Source organism: Hylobates moloch, unplaced genomic scaffold, assembly GCF_009828535.3.
Source record: "Hylobates moloch isolate HMO894 unplaced genomic scaffold, HMol_V3 SCAFFOLD_10, whole genome shotgun sequence".
NCBI lineage: Eukaryota > Metazoa > Chordata > Mammalia > Primates > Hylobatidae > Hylobates > Hylobates moloch.
The window spans coordinates 28,682,569-28,698,724 of NW_026652285.1; the positions used below are offsets into that span (position 1 = coordinate 28,682,569).

General features: G+C 46.5%; 1 protein-coding gene across 2 annotated transcripts in view; it reads left to right on the forward strand.

Moving 5' to 3' along the window:
- Positions 1-3,745: 3,745 nt before the first annotated feature.
- Positions 3,746-16,156, forward strand: part of NMT1 (N-myristoyltransferase 1) — a 44,144-nt gene continuing 31,733 nt past the window's right edge. The window contains exons 1-2 of one of the 2 annotated variants that reach the window (XM_032163897.2): positions 3,746-3,844; positions 4,067-4,244. In XM_032163897.2, the coding sequence (XP_032019788.2) occupies positions 3,817-3,844; positions 4,067-4,244 (206 nt within the window). In that variant the 5' untranslated portion in view covers positions 3,746-3,816. The remainder of the gene's footprint in view (positions 3,845-4,066; positions 4,245-16,156) is intronic. The other variant, XM_032163898.2, reaches the window with a different exon arrangement.

The following is a 16,156-nucleotide window of genomic DNA, read 5'->3' on the forward strand; positions in this document are numbered from 1 at the left end:
AGAGACAGGGTCTCTCTCTCTGTTGCCCAGGCGGGTCTCATACTCCTGGGCTCAAGTGATCCACCCATCTCAGCCTCCCCAAGTGTTGGGATTACAGGCATGAGCCACCTCACCCAGCTATATTTCTGCATAACTCCATAAGGCAGAACCGGGCCAGCTTTTCACAAACTAAAATTGTTTCAAAGTGGAAAGCTCTCGGCCGGGCGCAGTGGCTCATGTCTGTAATCCTAGCACTTTGGGAGGCCAAGGCAGGCGGATTGCCTGAGCTCAGGAGTTGGAGACCAGCCTGGGCAACATGGTGAAACCCCGTCTCTACTAAAATACAAAAAATTAGCTGGGCATGGCAGTGTGTGCCTGTAATCCCAGCTACTCGGGAGGTTGAGGCAGGAGAACTGCTTGAATCCGGGAGGCGGAAGTTGCAGTGAGCCGAGATAGTGCCACTGCACTCCAGCCTGGGCGACAGAGTGCGACTCCATCTCAAAAAAAAAAAAAAAGTATTTCAGGCCGGGTGCGGTGTCTCACACCTGTAATCTCAGCACTTTGGGAGGGCAAGGCGGGCGGATCACCTGAGGTCAGGAGTTCGAGACCAGCCTGGCCAACGTGGTGAAACCCTGTCTCTACTAAAAGTACAAAAATTAGCTGGGCGTGGTGGCAGGCACCTGTAATCCCAGCTACTCGGGAGGCTGAGGCAGGATACTCGCTTAAACCTGGAAGGCAGAGGTTGCAGTGAGTCGAGATTGTGCCACTGCACTCCAACCTGGGTGGCAGTGAGATTCTGTCTCACAAAAAAAAAAAAAAAAGCCAGGCATGGTGGCTCACACCTGTAATTCCAGCACTTTGGGAGGCCGAGGTGGGTGGATTACCTGAGGTCAGGAGTTTAAGACCAGCCTGGCCAACATGGTGAAACCCCATCTCTACTATAAGTACAAAAATTAGCCGGGCATGGGGGTGCGCACCTGTAGTCCCAGCTACCGGGGAGGCTGAGGCGGGATGATTGCTTGAATGCAGAAGGCAGAGGTTGCAGCAAGCCGAGACTGCACCACTGCACTCCAGCGTGGGTGACAGAGCGAGACTCAGTCTCAAAAATAATAATAATAAATAAAAATAGCATACACAATACCTTTTTATCTTTTATTATTGTAATCCCAAAGTGCTGGGATTACAGGCATGAGCCACCACGCCCAGGCTACTTTTTATTTTTTTGAGACAGAGTCCCACTTTGTCAATCAGGCTAGAGTGCAGTGGCAGAATCTTGGCTTACTGCAACCTCTGCCTCCCAGGTTCAAAAGATTCGCGCGTCTCAGCCTCCCAAGTAGCTGGGATTACAGGCGCCCACCACTAAGCCCAGCTAATTTTTTTGTATTTTCAGTAGAGACGGGGTTTTGCCACGTTGGCCAGGTTGGTCTCGAACTCCTGACCTCAGGTGATCCACCCACCTCGGCCTCCCAAAGTGCTGGGATTACTGGCGTGAGCCCCGGCACCTGGCCTGGCTTTATTATTATTATTCTTATCTCTGACCCCCGCTTCCCTGCAGCTGCAAATAGGGCAATCGCGTTGAACAGCAGTCTTGGACCCCGGAGAGTTGAGTGTGGTGACAGCTCTCAGACTGAGTGGGCATCTTTGACTGCCTTCCAAAGTCAAATATAAATGACTGGGGATTATCTGCTGCTTTGGATCATAATTACTTATGCTTATGCCATGGATATAAAAACAGAGTTGAGTTGGCTGGGCGCGGTGGCTCATGCCATGGATATAAAAACAGAGTTGAGTTGGCTGGGCGTGGTGGCTCATGCCTGGGTAATCCCAGCACTTTGGGAGGCTGACGCGGGCGGATCACGAGGTCAGGAGATCGAGACCATCCTGGCTAACATGGTGAAACCCCGTCTCTACTAAAAATACAAAAAATTAGCCGGGCGAGGTGGCAGGCGCCTGTAGTCCCAGCTACTTGGGAGGCTGAGGTAGGAGAATGGCGTGAACCCGGGAGGCAGAGCTTGCAGTGAGCTGAGATTGCGCCACTGCACTCCAGCCTGGGCGACAGAGCGAGACTCCGCCTCAAAAAAAAAAAAAAAAGAAAGAAAGAAACAGAGTTGACTATATTTACTTCTGTGTTTTAATTGTGTTTTCTTTCCCTGAGTCACATGGGAACTGTTTCTTCCCGCCCTGCCATTCTTCCCATGTTGAGATCCTTCCCAAAGGCAAAGATCATTTCCCTTTTTGGCCATGGAGTGCTCTGATGGTAAGAATTAGTCCTCTCATCACCCACCACACTCAACCCGAATAGGAAATTTCCACAAATGGGAACCATGTCTTTGGGCACTCAGGTGAGATTACTCAGTCACAAGAGTGAGACTCAGGGACTGAAACATTCAATCAAGGTTAAAAACAGATTAAAATGTGGCAGTTACCTTTTTTCCCCTGACATAGAATACACACATAGAGTCACAGTTACCTTTTAGTAACTGATTTCCTTGAGTGAACAGTGTATCAGAAAATGGGACTTCTATGGTGGCAAAGAATTCAGAGGGCCTAGGGGCACACAGATCCAGATTTGTATACCGAGTTGCCACTTAACTAGCTATGTGACTGTGCAATTTACCAACCTCTCAGGGCCACATTTTTTCATCTGTCAAAAAGGTCAATATGGCCGGGTACGGTGGCTCACACCTCTAATCCCAGCACTTTGGGAGGCCGAAGTAGGCAGATCACGAGGTCTGGAGTTTGAGATTGAAACCCCATCTCTACTAAAAATACAAAAATTAGCCAGGTGTGGTGGCATGCGCCTTTAATCCCAGCTACCCAGGAGGCTGAGGCAAGAGAATCACTTGAACCTGGGAGGCGGAGGTTGCAGTGAGCCGAGACTGCACCACTGCACTCCAGCCTGGGCGTCAGAGCGAGACTCCGCCTCAAAACAAAACAAAACAAAAAGATGAATAATAATAATAGGACCTATATTGTAGACTTGTATTGTAGACTTGTTGAGAGGATTAAATGAGATAATGTACGAAAGGCCTTACTACAGAGTCTGGCACTTATTAAAGAAAGAGTCGATGTGGGCTGGGTGCCGTGGCTCACGTCTGTAATCCCAGCACTTTGTGGGGTTGGGGTAGGAAGATCCCTAGAGGCCAGGAGTTCGAGACCAGCCTGGGCAACAAGGCGAGACCCTCGTCTCTACAAAAAATATAAAAATTAGCCCGGTGTGGTGGCTCACGTCTGTAGTCCTAGGTACTTGGGAGGCTGAGGTGGGAGGATAGCTTGATTGCAGTGAGCCGTGATCTTGAGCCATTGCGCTCTAGCCTGGGCGACAGAGGGCGGCCGTATTTAAAAAAAAAAAAAAAAAGAGTCGTTGTGGAAGATTCTTGTGGGGAATTAAAGGGACCATGTGTGCGCGAAAGAGCTTGGCGAAGATCAGCACCTGGAGGCCAAGATGAGGCGGCGAGCCCTGCCTCCCTAGCAGTGTGGTCTCCTGGCTTAGGGTCAGCGCTTCGCACAAAAAAATCCACTGCCTCTCATGAGACCTCGAACTGCCAATGACCGCCGCGTTGCCCAGACTCCCGAGTGAGGAAGGCGGCCAGGAATCAACTCGGCTTCTTGCAGAAAAGCCCACTCCAAGAAGGCTTGGGGCATTCCGGCTCCAGGCTGGTCGCACACGCGGGCCTCAGGCCCTTTCACTTACTCGGGAAAGGTAACGGTCCTTAACGGCAGCCAATAACGGCTCCCAGCGGCCCAGGCACTGGCAAGGGCAGGCTGAAATCAAACCTTGGATTTGGAACCTCCACGCCTGAAACCCTAAACCAGCATCGAACTACAACTCCCAGCATGCCAGGCGGCCGCCCGGTTCCCAAGGGTCGGTCCCACCAATCTTGCGCCCCTTCTTTCCTCAAAGCGTGGCCGAATGCCTAGACTTCCGGGTATTAGTGGCCCCGCCCCTTAATCCGACTGGAGCCGTCCTCGTGATTCCTGGGTATTGTAGTCAGTTTCCTGGGAAAGAGTCTCTCCTAGTGGCAGCTCCCTTCGCCAGAAAAACTACAAAACCCAGAATGCAGCGCAAATTCCCCTTGTCCAATAGGAACCCCCCATGTAGCGGGGCGCGGAGCCCTGCTCTCGCAACTCAAGATGGCGGACGAGAGTGAGACAGCAGTGAAGCCGCCGGCACCTCCGCTGCCGCAGATGATGGAAGGGAACGGGAACGGCCATGAGCACTGCAGCGATTGCGAGAATGAGGAGGACAACAGCTACAACCGGGGGTAACGAAATCCTCGGAGTCCAATTCCTGTCCAGCCTCCCACAACCTGGGTCTCTGGGGTGCGGGGAAGTCACCGGGAGCTTAGTCTAGCCCCACCCTCATGTTCTTATTGGCGAAGTCACTAGGCTCCTGCCTGGCGATTGGTTACTGCCTTTGTCATTTACCAAGGGTGGGTGCTCTGGATATTAAGGGCTGGAGACGTTCAGTACTTTTATTATATAAAAGTTCTATGCAATGTTCCACTCGTGTGCTTCAGGCCATTCCTGGGAAAAGAGCATGTTGGACGATGGTTTTCGATGGTACAACACAGGACAGTCTAGTAACAGTACAGTTCAAAGGGAACGTTACTTATAGACGTGTTGTTTGAACAACGTGACTAGCAATAAACGAATAATAAAACATTTCGCAGCAGTTCACCCTCAGTGAGGAAACTCATCAGACTATACAAACTGTATATATAATTATATTGTAAAATATCACTGCCAGAGAATCCCAAAATATAAACTCACCTTATAAACCTATGTAATTAACGATATGGTAATGCTTTGATTTACATAGTTTCCATTGCTCCAAATAATCCATAAGTATCCTGAACAATATATTAATATAATTAAGTCTTCGAACATCTTTGCCTTGTTACCTTTGCAGAGCAGCCCCAGGCTTCAAGAAATGAGCGATGTTGTTTCTTGGAGAGTATTTGGAGTCCTCGGGCTCCATACTGCCTATCCTGTACTTTAGGGTCTTGCCATTAGTTACTATTTGTTCCTATGGATGAAGAAACGCACCAGGCATTTGAATGTTGAATTCTTTTTCCAAATTAGTTTTTACTGCTGTAAGCCACAGCTTATTCATCTTTCTTCACATGGTTGGTGCCTGGCACTGGCACTCGCGCTGTCTCTCCCCATCTTCCTGTCTATATTTGTAGATATATTTTTAAACTGAAAGTCGTGAGAGATTTTTGGGTGTATAACTTGCCGAGTCTGAGGCAGTCTGATTCTCATAGCCACCTTGTTATTCGCAGTATTGGTGGTAGTCCAGATATAAAGGTATAAAGACCAAAGGCTGCATAGAAGAGATGGTCCCACAAAATTATAGTACATATTTTTATTGTATCCTTTCTATGTTTAGGTATGCTTAGATACACAAATACTTACCATTGTGTTATAGTTGCCTGCAGTACTCAGTAACATGCAGTAGCCTATTGCTCCTAGGCTACAAACCTGTATAGCATGTTACTGTAATGTACACCATATAGCCTAGGCATTTAGTAGGCTATACCATCTAGGTTTGTGTAAGTACACCCTATGATGTCTGCAAGACAAAAATCAGCTAACCATGCATTTCCCAGCACATACCCCTGACGTTCAGTGAAGCATGACTGTATTTAAGTGGTTTATAATCTGCTTGTGGTAAATCTTAGGTTAAAAGATCTAGCTTTTTTGTTCTTCAGCCAGCATTAAAAATCACAGGAAGGGCCGGGCACGGTGGCTCACGCCTGTAAACCCAGTACTTTGGGAGGCAGATCACGAGGTCAGGAGATCGAGACCATCCTGGCTAACACTGTGAAATCCCGTCTCTACTAAAAATACAAAAAATTTAGCCGGGCGTGGTGGCGGGCGCCTGTAGTCCCAACTACTCCGGAGGCTGAGGCAGGAGAATGGCGTGAACCCAGGAGGCAGAGCTTGCAGTGAGCTGAGATCACGCCACTGCACTCCAGCCTGGGCGACAGAGCGAGACTCCTTCTCAAAAAAAAAAAAAAAAAAAAATCACAGGAAGAATGTAGAGGAATAGGAAGCTTGCCAAATTTAGTTTTTATGACTGTTCTGTTGCTATAACCCACAACAGATCTAATGTAATAAAAGCCTTGTTTTGAAGTTTGATATTCCTAAAAATGGAAGAGCTGAGAAAGAGGAAGTAGGAACCGGAAGAAGGGAAAGTGAAGCTCTCCTGAGTAGAGATCTGAATCACAGATGAGAGTTGGTGAATGTGAAAGTCATTCCAGAAGTGAAAGTGTGGCATTTTCTTTGCTCTTTTTGTAGTTGCTTTTATTTTTGTCTTCTTAACTGTTGTCCTGACCAGTGTCCTTAGGTTTGTGCGCTATAATCTGTGAATCACTTTTCAAAACTGTGTGCCAGAAAGTTATTTTATTGGCCTAGCGTGGTAGCTCACACCTGTAATCCCAGCACTTTGGGAGGCCGAGGCAGGCGGATCACTTGAGGTCAGGAGTTTGAGAACAGCCTGACCAACATGGTGAAACCCCGTCTCCACTAAAAATACAAAATTTAGCTGGGCATGGTGGCGTACGCCTATAGTCCCAGCTACTGCGGAGACTGAGGCAGGAGAATCTCTTGAACCTGGGAGGTGGAGGCTGCAGTGAGTTGAGATTGCGCCACTGCACTCCAACCTGGGCAACAGAGCAAAACCCTGTCTCAATTAGAGGCGAGGTGGGTGGTCCTGCCTGTATTCCATTTGGGCCAAGGAGGCCAGACTGGGGCAGAGATCTGGACCAAATAACAAAAAAAAGCACACAATGGCTCATGCCTGTAATCCCATCACTTTGGGAGGCCGAGTCAGGTGGATCACAAGGTCAAGAGATTGAGACCATCCTGGCCAACATGGTGAAACCCTGTCTCTATTAAAAATAGAAAAATTAGCTGGGCATGGTGGCGCATATCTGTAGTCCCAGCTACTCGGGAGGCTGAGGCAGGAGAATCACTCGAACCCGGGAGGTGGAGGTTGCAGTGAGCTGAGATCGCGCCACTGCACACCAGCTTGGCAACAGAGCGAGACTCCATCTCAAAAAAAAAAAATAAATAAAATTATTTTATTTGTAGTAGAAGTAAGTAATAACCGGCCGGGCGTGGTGGCTCACGCTTGTAGTCCCAGCACTCTGGGAGGCCGAGGCGGGCGGATCACGAGGTCAGGAGATCGAGGCCACGGTGAAACCCCGTCTCTACTAAAAATACAAAAAATTAGCCGGGCATGGTGACGAGTGCCTGTAGTCCCAGCTACTCGGAGAGGCTGAGGCAGGAGAATGGCGTGAACCCGGGAGGCGGAGCTTGCAGTGAGCCGAGATTGCGCCACTGCACTCCAGCCTGGGCGACAGAGCGAGACTCCGTCTCAAAAAAAAAAAAAGAAGTAAGTAATAACCTTAAAAACTTTGACAGTTTGCGGTGGTGTTTCTGTGCATGGTTATGGTCTGGGTGAAAAAATTATGTTTATTAGCATCCCAAATCTAAAGATCTGTGAAAATGAGTTTGGAGGTAGCAGGTGAAAAACTAAGGGCCTAGTCTGGAGGAGAGAGTCTAATTCTGGCACTAAGAATCTGGGGTAGAGTCAACATTTTTCCATGAATTTTAAGAGGAAATGGTTTTGGAGAGAAGCAGCAATGTGGGAAAATGCAGCACGGCATAGTGGAAAAGCATGGACTTTGGAATCATTTAAATCTGATCTCAGGCCAGGCGCGGTGGCTCACGCCTGTAATCCCAGCACTTTGGGAGGCTGAGGTGGGCAGATCGCTTGTGGTCAGGAGTTTGAGACCAGCCTGGCCAGCATAGCGAAACCTCATCTCTACTAAAAATACAAAAATTAGCTGGGTGTGATGGCAGGCGCCTGTAATCTCAGCTACTCGGGAGGCTGAGGGCAGGAGAATCACTTGAAAACAGGAGGCAGAGGTTGCAGTGAGCTGAGATCTCTCCACTGCACTCCAGCCTGGGCAACAGAGCAAGCCTCTGATCTCAAAATCTCATCTCAAAGCTTGGCTCTGACACTTAACAGTCCTGTGACCTTGGGAAAGGTACTTAACTCAGAGTTGTAGGGATTAATGAGATAACATCTGGAATGCACTCCTCTTCCTCCCTCCTCCTTTTTCTTCAGATTGTCCCTAACCTCCCAGATTGCCCCTCTGCTCTTATCACATACTGTATTGTAGCTTTTATTGTAACAGTAGTTATAATAACAATAAATATAACTACATGTTTAGTAATTTTTCTTAATGTGTCAGGTACCTGTCTCATCTGACAGTAAGGTGCATGTAAACAGGATTGTGTCTTCGAAATGCCTAGCACTTAATGGGCATTAATGAGTATTTGCTGTATGAATGAATGGCAGATATTAAAGTGCCTAGCCCAATATTAGTGGAGTTTCATCTCCCCTCACCAAGTGAGAGGATGTCAGATTTTTCTTACATACACATTTTCTCTCCCCGAATAATTCTCATTGTAACCCTTACTACAATTTTTATGAAATACCTACAGAGGCCGGGCGCAGTGGCTCACGCCTGTAATCCCAGCACTTTGGGAGGCCAAGGCAGGCAGGATCACGAGGTCAGGAGATCGAGACCATCCTGGCTGACACAATGAAACCCCATCTCTAATAAAAATACAAAAAATTAGCCGGGCGTGGTGGCACGTGTCTGTAGTCCCAGCTACTCGGGAGGCTGAGGCAGGAGAATGGTGTGACCCTGTGAGGCAGAGCTTGCAGTGAGCCGAGATCACACTACTGGGCACTCCAGCCTGGGCGACAGAGCCAGACTCCGTCTCAAAAAAAAAAAAAGAAATACCTACAGAAACCAGGAAGCTCCAATTTGCTGTGGAGCTTTCCACTGTTGTGTGCTTTCCACTGTGTTTTGCTTGTTGAAATGTTTTTTGTCTTTACTTAGTATTATTTAAAATGTTCTCAAAAATCATGTAAAAATTGACAGAAGTTTTCCTTTCAATGCTAGAGAGTCTAAAATGTGTAATATATAATAAAGGTTAATGTTAGTTCAAGTTAACCCTTATTCTCTTAGGCCTTTTTTTTTTTTTTTTTTTTTTTTTTTTTTTTTTTTTTTTAAAGAGACTGTGTCTCGCTGTGTTGCCCAGGCTAGTCTCAAACTCCTGGGTTCAAGTGATCCTCCTGCCTTAGCCTCCCAAAGTGCTGGGATTGTAAGCATGAGCCACCACACCCAGCCTCCTGGCCCTTTTTTTCAGGAACTAAAGTCATAGTGCTCTGTGCCAATAAAATGAGCTAAATTCATGTACTGGATTCTGTTGCCCAGGCTGGAGTGCTGTGGCACGATCTTGGCTCACTGCAGCCTCTGCCTCCCAGGTTCAAGAATTCTCCTGCCTCAGCCTCCTAAGTAGCTGGGACTACAGGAGCACACTGCCACGCCCAGCTAATTTTTCATATTTTAGTAGAGACGGGGTTTCACCGTGTTGCCCAGGCTGGTCTCGAACTCCTGAGCTCAGGCAATCTGCCTGCCTTGGCCTTCGAAAGTGCTAGGATTACAGGCGTGAGCCACCATGCCCGGCCAGTTGTATTAGTTTCTTATGTCTCTTTGTATATGAGTTTAGTTCTTGACTTTTCTAGTCTTCTGTTTCCTCCGTAATTAAATCAGCATAAACATTTGGTGAATATAAAACTTCATGTGGTTGTGTGTAGTGGCTCATGCCTGTAATCTCAGCACTTTGGGAGGCTGAGGCAGAAAAATCACTTGAGCCCAGGAGTTCGAGACCAGCCTGGGCAACATGGTGAGACCCCATCTCTATAAATACAAAAAACCCCAAACCCTTCATGTATACATATAGGTATACATGCATACCTATGCAATGTGTATGGGTGCATCTCTTCAGTTTTTCTATTTTAAAAATGTTTAATTTAATTTTTAAATTATTATTATTACTTTGGAAACAGGGCCTCGCTCTGTCGTCCAGGCTGTAGTACAGTGGTGTGATCATGGCTTACTGCAGCCTTTGACCTGGGCTCAAGCGATCCTCCCACCTCAGCCTCCCAAGTAGCTAGGACTGTAGACAGGCACCATCATCCCTGGCTAATTTTCTTTTTAAAAAGTTTCTGTAGAGATGGGGATCTCACTATTTAGCCCAGGCTGGTCTCAAACTGCTGGCCTCAAGTGATGCTCCCACCTTGGCCTCCCAAACTGCTGGGATTGTGGGCATAAGCTCCTGCCTCCAGCCAGTTTTGTTTGTTTTTTTACTGCACTGAATTTCCCCCAGTTACGTGCCTAGCATAATTATCTTAAACAATTGAGAGGAGAGTCAGACTAAGATAATCTTTATGCAGCATCCACCTGTAGTTCATGATTCATCTACATGGTTTAATTTGATTTTTTTTTTTTTTTAATGAGAGTCTTTCCAAGAAGTATTGTCAAAGAATAAATCTCATCAGTTGGCAGATTTTAATTTGGGGGTAATAAGTGAAGTTTGTCTGAGTGTTTTGGAATAAAAAAGAACTTTTAGACTATTGTGTTCTAGGAGCCTCGGAATTTATTTTGCAGTGTCTTCAGTATCATTGAGATCCTGGTAAGCATGGGTCAAGAGCCCTCTGACAAGAGGTGTCTCATCTCCATCCTGCTCTCTTACTCCTTGGGACAGGTTAACATGGATTCTTTATAAGTTCACCTCATTTCCTGGTTGTGAGATATTATCCCTTATGAAAACTTAGGAGGAAAGAACAGTCTTTCTGAAAATAAATTCCATAAAGCTAGCCTTACTTGTTTTTGTTTTTCTCTTCAGCTTCTCCAAGAGTCGTTCTTTCCCTGTTTATTTGTTGGCTTATAGCTGCAGCTAGCTCTTGGAAATAAGAAATCTTTTTAGTTCCTTTTTAATTTCTCCCTTCAACTTTTGGTTTTTCAAAACTAGATCAAAGCAGAATGGAAAGAGAAACCTCATCACTGATATCAAATAAGTGTTCTAATTTTATTTCCCAATTAAGTGGCAATTAAAAAGAAACTAATCAAGAGCTGCTTCAAAGAGAAGAGACTGGAAAGCAGAAGAAATGGAAAGTAAATGAGAGCCTATTTCAGGGACTCGCTGCTCATGGCAAAGCAGTTTTGCTGATTTTTCACATTGTTCAACTAATATGCTCACGCTAAAATTCCCCAGCTTTACTAAGTTGGCAGTTAACCATTTCCCTATAGAGCCCATAGATTTATGAGCCATACATTTAGTAACTTCAGGAGGATGCTTCTTTAACTCTTTCTCTTTAGCTTTTTATCTGAAATCTCCACCCTTCAGGCCTCTCTTCCAGTTCCTCAGAGAAGATGTCCTTGTGATTGTTACATTTAAGGGACAAAAATATGGTGTTCTCTATTGAGAGCGCCAAAAATACTAAACTGGAATTCCTCCATAGGCTCAGTATTTGCCTCAAAAATGTCCCAGCACTTTAAGAGGCTGAGGTGGGCAGATCACTTGAGGTCAGGAGTTCAAGACCAGCCGGGCCAACATGGCAAAACCCCATCTCTACTAAAAACACAAAAATTAGCTGGGCGTGCTGGCATGCACCTGTAGTCCTAGCTATATGGGAAGCTGAGACAGGAGAATCACTTGAACCTGGGAGGCAGAGGTTGCAGTGAGCCCAGATGGCGCCGCTGCACTTCATTCTGGGCGACGGAGAGAGCCTCCATCTCAAAAAAATAAACAAAAAAAACAACAACTTTCTAGAGCTGCTCTCTGAGAGACAACTGAGGAGTCACTATGGTTAAGTGTTTAGTAAATGTTACTATTATTACTACGTAGTGGGCATTGTGCTAAGCCCTTTACGTGGATTATATCCTCCATGATTTCACTTACGAAGACTTTAGGGATTTTTTGTTTGTTTCTTTCTTTTTTTGAGACAGAATCTCACTCTGTCGCCCAGGCTAGAGTACAGTGGCACAATGTTAGCTCACTGCAACCTCTGCCTTCCACGTTCAAGCAATTCTTGTGTCTCAACCTCCCAAGTAGCTGGGATCACAGGTGTACACCACCATACCTGGCTAATTTTTGTATTTTTAATAGAGACATGGTTTTGCCATGTTGGTCAGGCTGGTCTCGAACTCCTGGCCTCAAGCAATCCACCTGCCTTGGCCTCCCAAAGTGCTGGGATTATTACAGGCGTGAGCCACCATGCCTGGACTTTAGTTTCTTGTTTTTTGGGGTTTTTTTGAGACAGTCTCACTCTGTCGCCCAGGTTGGAGTGCAGTGGCGTGATCTCAGCTCACTGCAACCTCTGCCACCCAGATTCAAGCGACTCTCCTGCGTCAGCCTCCTAAGTAGCTGGGATTACAGGTGCCTGCCACCGTGCCTAGCTAACGTTTGTAGTTTTAGTAGAGACGGGGTTTCACCCTCTTGGCCAGGCTGGTCTTGAACTCCTGACCTCGTGATCCATCTGCCTTGTCCTCCCAAAGTGCTGGGATTACAGGCGTGAGCCACCATGCCTGGCCAGACTTTATTTTTTATTTTTTATATTTATTTATTTATTTATTTATTTTTGAGACAGAGTCTTGCTCTGTTCCCCAGGCTGGAGTGCAGTGGCGTGATCTCGGCTCACCACAATCTCCACCTCCTAGGTTCCAGTGATTCTCCTGCCTCAGCCTCCTAGATAGCTGGGACTACAGGCGCATGCCACCACGCCCAGCTAATTTTTGTATTTTTAGTAGAGACGGGGTTTCACCATCTTGGCCAGGCTGGTCTTGGAACTCCTAATCTCGTGATCTGCCCACCTCAGCCTCCCAAAGTGCTGGGATTACAGGTGTGAGCCACCACCGCGCCCAGCCAGACTTTAGTTTTTATAGTGAGGCTTAAGATTTGCATCTCCACTGGTCTCTTTGACATCTCAGAGGATCCATTCTGAACTTGCTGGATTTCTTTCTCCTGCTGAATTGACTTCTGCATCTTGAATCTGCAGCAGTGTGAATCCTATCTTTGGATCCACTTGACAGCCTACGGACGTTCCCAAACTTGGGAGCCAGTTTGTCTCTCCATGATAGACAAGTATTTTTTTCAGAAGTCATTCTAATCGCACCACTGCACTCCAGCCTGGGCAACAGTGAGACTCCATCTCAAAAAAAAAAAAAGTCATTCTAGTGGGTGAGATTTCTGCCAGCATTGAGCCACTGCTCAACATATTCTTGATAATAGTCTCTGAACAGCATTTGATTTTACCTTGGAGTTGCAAAGTCAAAGTCTAACTCGCCAAAAAAACTCAATGTGGAATTTACACGTTTGTCTCATTCCAGTTTTAAGGAGTTTAGTATACCAGAGCTTTTGTGACCTCTAAAAAGCAGTTATCGTCCATGACAAGAATTGGCTTGTTCACCCTCAGTACTCTGGCTTATTATCCCAGGGAGGGCCGAGGGTGGCAGCAAAAGTGGTCTTTTGTAATCCCTTCTTATAACCTGCTATTCTCTTCACAGACCTCCCAGGGTACCTTTTTTTTTTTTTTTTTTGGTGAGATGGAGTCTCACTCTGTCACCCAGGCTGGAGTGCAATGGCGTAATCTCGGCTCACTGCAACCTCTGCCTCCTGGGTTCAAACGATTCTCCTGCCTCAGCCTCTCGAGTAGCTGGGATTACAGGCACCCGCCACCATGCCCAGCTAATTTTTTTTTTTTTTTTTGAGACGGAGTCTCGGTCTGTCGCCCAGGCTGGAGTGCAGTGGCGCGATCTTGGCTCACTGCAAGCTCCGTCTCCCGGGTTCACGCCATTCTCCTGCCTCAGCCTCCTGAGGCCCACCACCTCGCCTGGCTAATTTTTTATATTTTTAGTAGAGACAGGGTTTCACTGTATTAGCCAGGATGGTCTCGATCTCCTGACCTCGTGATCCGACCGCCTTGGCCTCCCTAAGAGCTGGGATTACAGGCGTGAGCCACCGCACCCGGCCAATTTTTGTATTTTTTAGTAAAGAAGGGTTTCGCTATGTTGGCCGGGCTTGTCTCGAGCTCCAGACCTTAGGTGATCTGCCCGCCTTAGCCTCCCAAAGTGCTGGGATTACAGGCATGAGCCACTGTGCCCAGCCCCAGGGTACTTTGATGGCAGTACTAAAGTGTTTTTATTTTTCCCATCATTTGGGATTCACAAGCAGTTTTTGATATAACTAATTGGTGGGAATGTGCAGGGTTGGGGGTATTGCACTGAGTGATCCTTAGCCGCAGAAGTACAGACACTAGACAGCTGATACTGATTCATGCCATGTCGTTTCCTTCTGGGCATCTTTGCCATTTCATTCACCTCTCTTTTGTCTTTCTGAGTGCTAATAGGATTATTAGTGAACTTACCATACTTCAAGAGTTAATTGATTTGCAAAAGGATTTCCTGATGTCTAAAAGTAGAATCAAAAGGATATTAGAGGTTTGAGTTTAATAAGTTTCTCCGGAAAATTTGATTTTCAACCCAAAAAATTCATTTTTTTTTTTTGAGACAAGGTTTCACTCTGTCACCCAGATCGTAGTGCCGTGGTGCAGTCCTCCTACTTCAGCCTCCCGAGTGACTGGGACTACAGGCTAATTTTTTTGTCTGTGTATGTAGAGACAAGATCTCACTATGTTGCTGGGGCTGGTCTCTAACTCCTGTCTTTTTTTTTTCAGAGGTAGAAAACAAGTGGCGGCTAGTCCAAGTGCAGTGGTGTTTACGACTAATTTGTCATAACCAGTTATAGATCTCTTTGTTCCATTTCCACTCCCACTGCTTCACTTGACTAGCCTTTAAAAAATAAAAGTGAAAAACAAGTGGCCATGAGATCTGAGAGCTACAGTGAAAAAAAAAGTGGCCAAATTTGTGAATTTTATTTCCTGAACTTTTTTTTCTTATGTTGTAAACCTGTGGTCTGTGTTTAAGACATTGAAACCATTAGAAATAGTTACAGTAGAGCTTTTTTGTTTGCGTTTTATTTACTTATTAGAGATGGGGTCTCACTTTGTCACCCAGGATGGAGTACAGTGGCTATTCACAAGCGTGGTCGTGGTGCACTACATCATCAGACTCCTGGGCTCAAGAGATCCTCTCGCCTCAGCTTCCTGAGTAGCTGGGACTACAAATTCACACCACCACACCTGGCTGGACCTGTTTTAACTTTTCAAGGAGTAGGACAGAGCCTAAGGAGAGAGAAGACAATGAATAAGAAAATTAGGGCTGGATGTGGTAGCTCACATCTGTGATCCCAGCATTTTGGGAAGCTGAGGCAGGTGGATAGCTTGAGTCCAGGAATTCAAGACCAGTCTGGGCAACATATAGAAACTCTGTCTCTACAAAGCATATAAAAATTAGCCAGGTATGGTGGTGTACGCCTGTAGTCCCAGCTACTCAGGAGGCTGAGGTGAGATGATCACTTGAACCTGGGAGGTTGAGGCTGCAGTGAGCCATGATTGTGCCACTGCACTCCAGCCTGGGTAACAGAGTAAGAACCTGTCTTAAAAAAAAAAAACTCAGTATTTTTTTATTTGAGATGGAGTCTCACTCAGGCTGGAGTGCAGTGGCGCAATCTCGGCCCACCGCAACCTCTGCCTCCCAGGTTCAAGTGATTCTCCTGCCTCAGCCTCCCAAGTAGCTGGGATTACAGGCATGTACCACCACCACACCTGGCTAATTTTTCTATTTTTTTAGTAGAGATGGGGTTTTGCCATGTTGACCAGGCTGATCTCAAACTCCTGACCTCAGGTGATCCACCCACTTTGGCCTCCCAAAGTGCTGGGATTACAGGTGTGAGCCACCGCACTCGGCCTATCTTTTTTTTTTTTTTTTTTTTTGAGACGGAGTCTCGCTCTGTTGCCCAGGCTGGAGTGCAGTGGCGCGATCTCGGCTAACTGCAAGCTCCGCCTCCTGGGTTCACGCCGTTCTCCTGCCTCAGCCTCCCGAGTAGCTGGGACTACAGGCGCCCGCCATGACGCCTGGCTAATTTTTTGTATTTTCAGTACAGACGGGGTTTCACTGTGTTAGCCAGGATGGTCTCGATCTCCTGACCTCATGATCCACCCACCTCGGCCTCCCAAAGTGCTGGGATTACAGGCGTGAGCCACTGCGCCCGGCCTATTTTTTTTAATAAAAAAAAAAGAAAGTTGATAATTTCAAATCCCAATCAGTAGCTCAAGAGCACAGCATTTCCATTGCTCTCATAGAATATTAACACAGCTGTCCTGTGCAAACAGTACTGAAGATGTTTT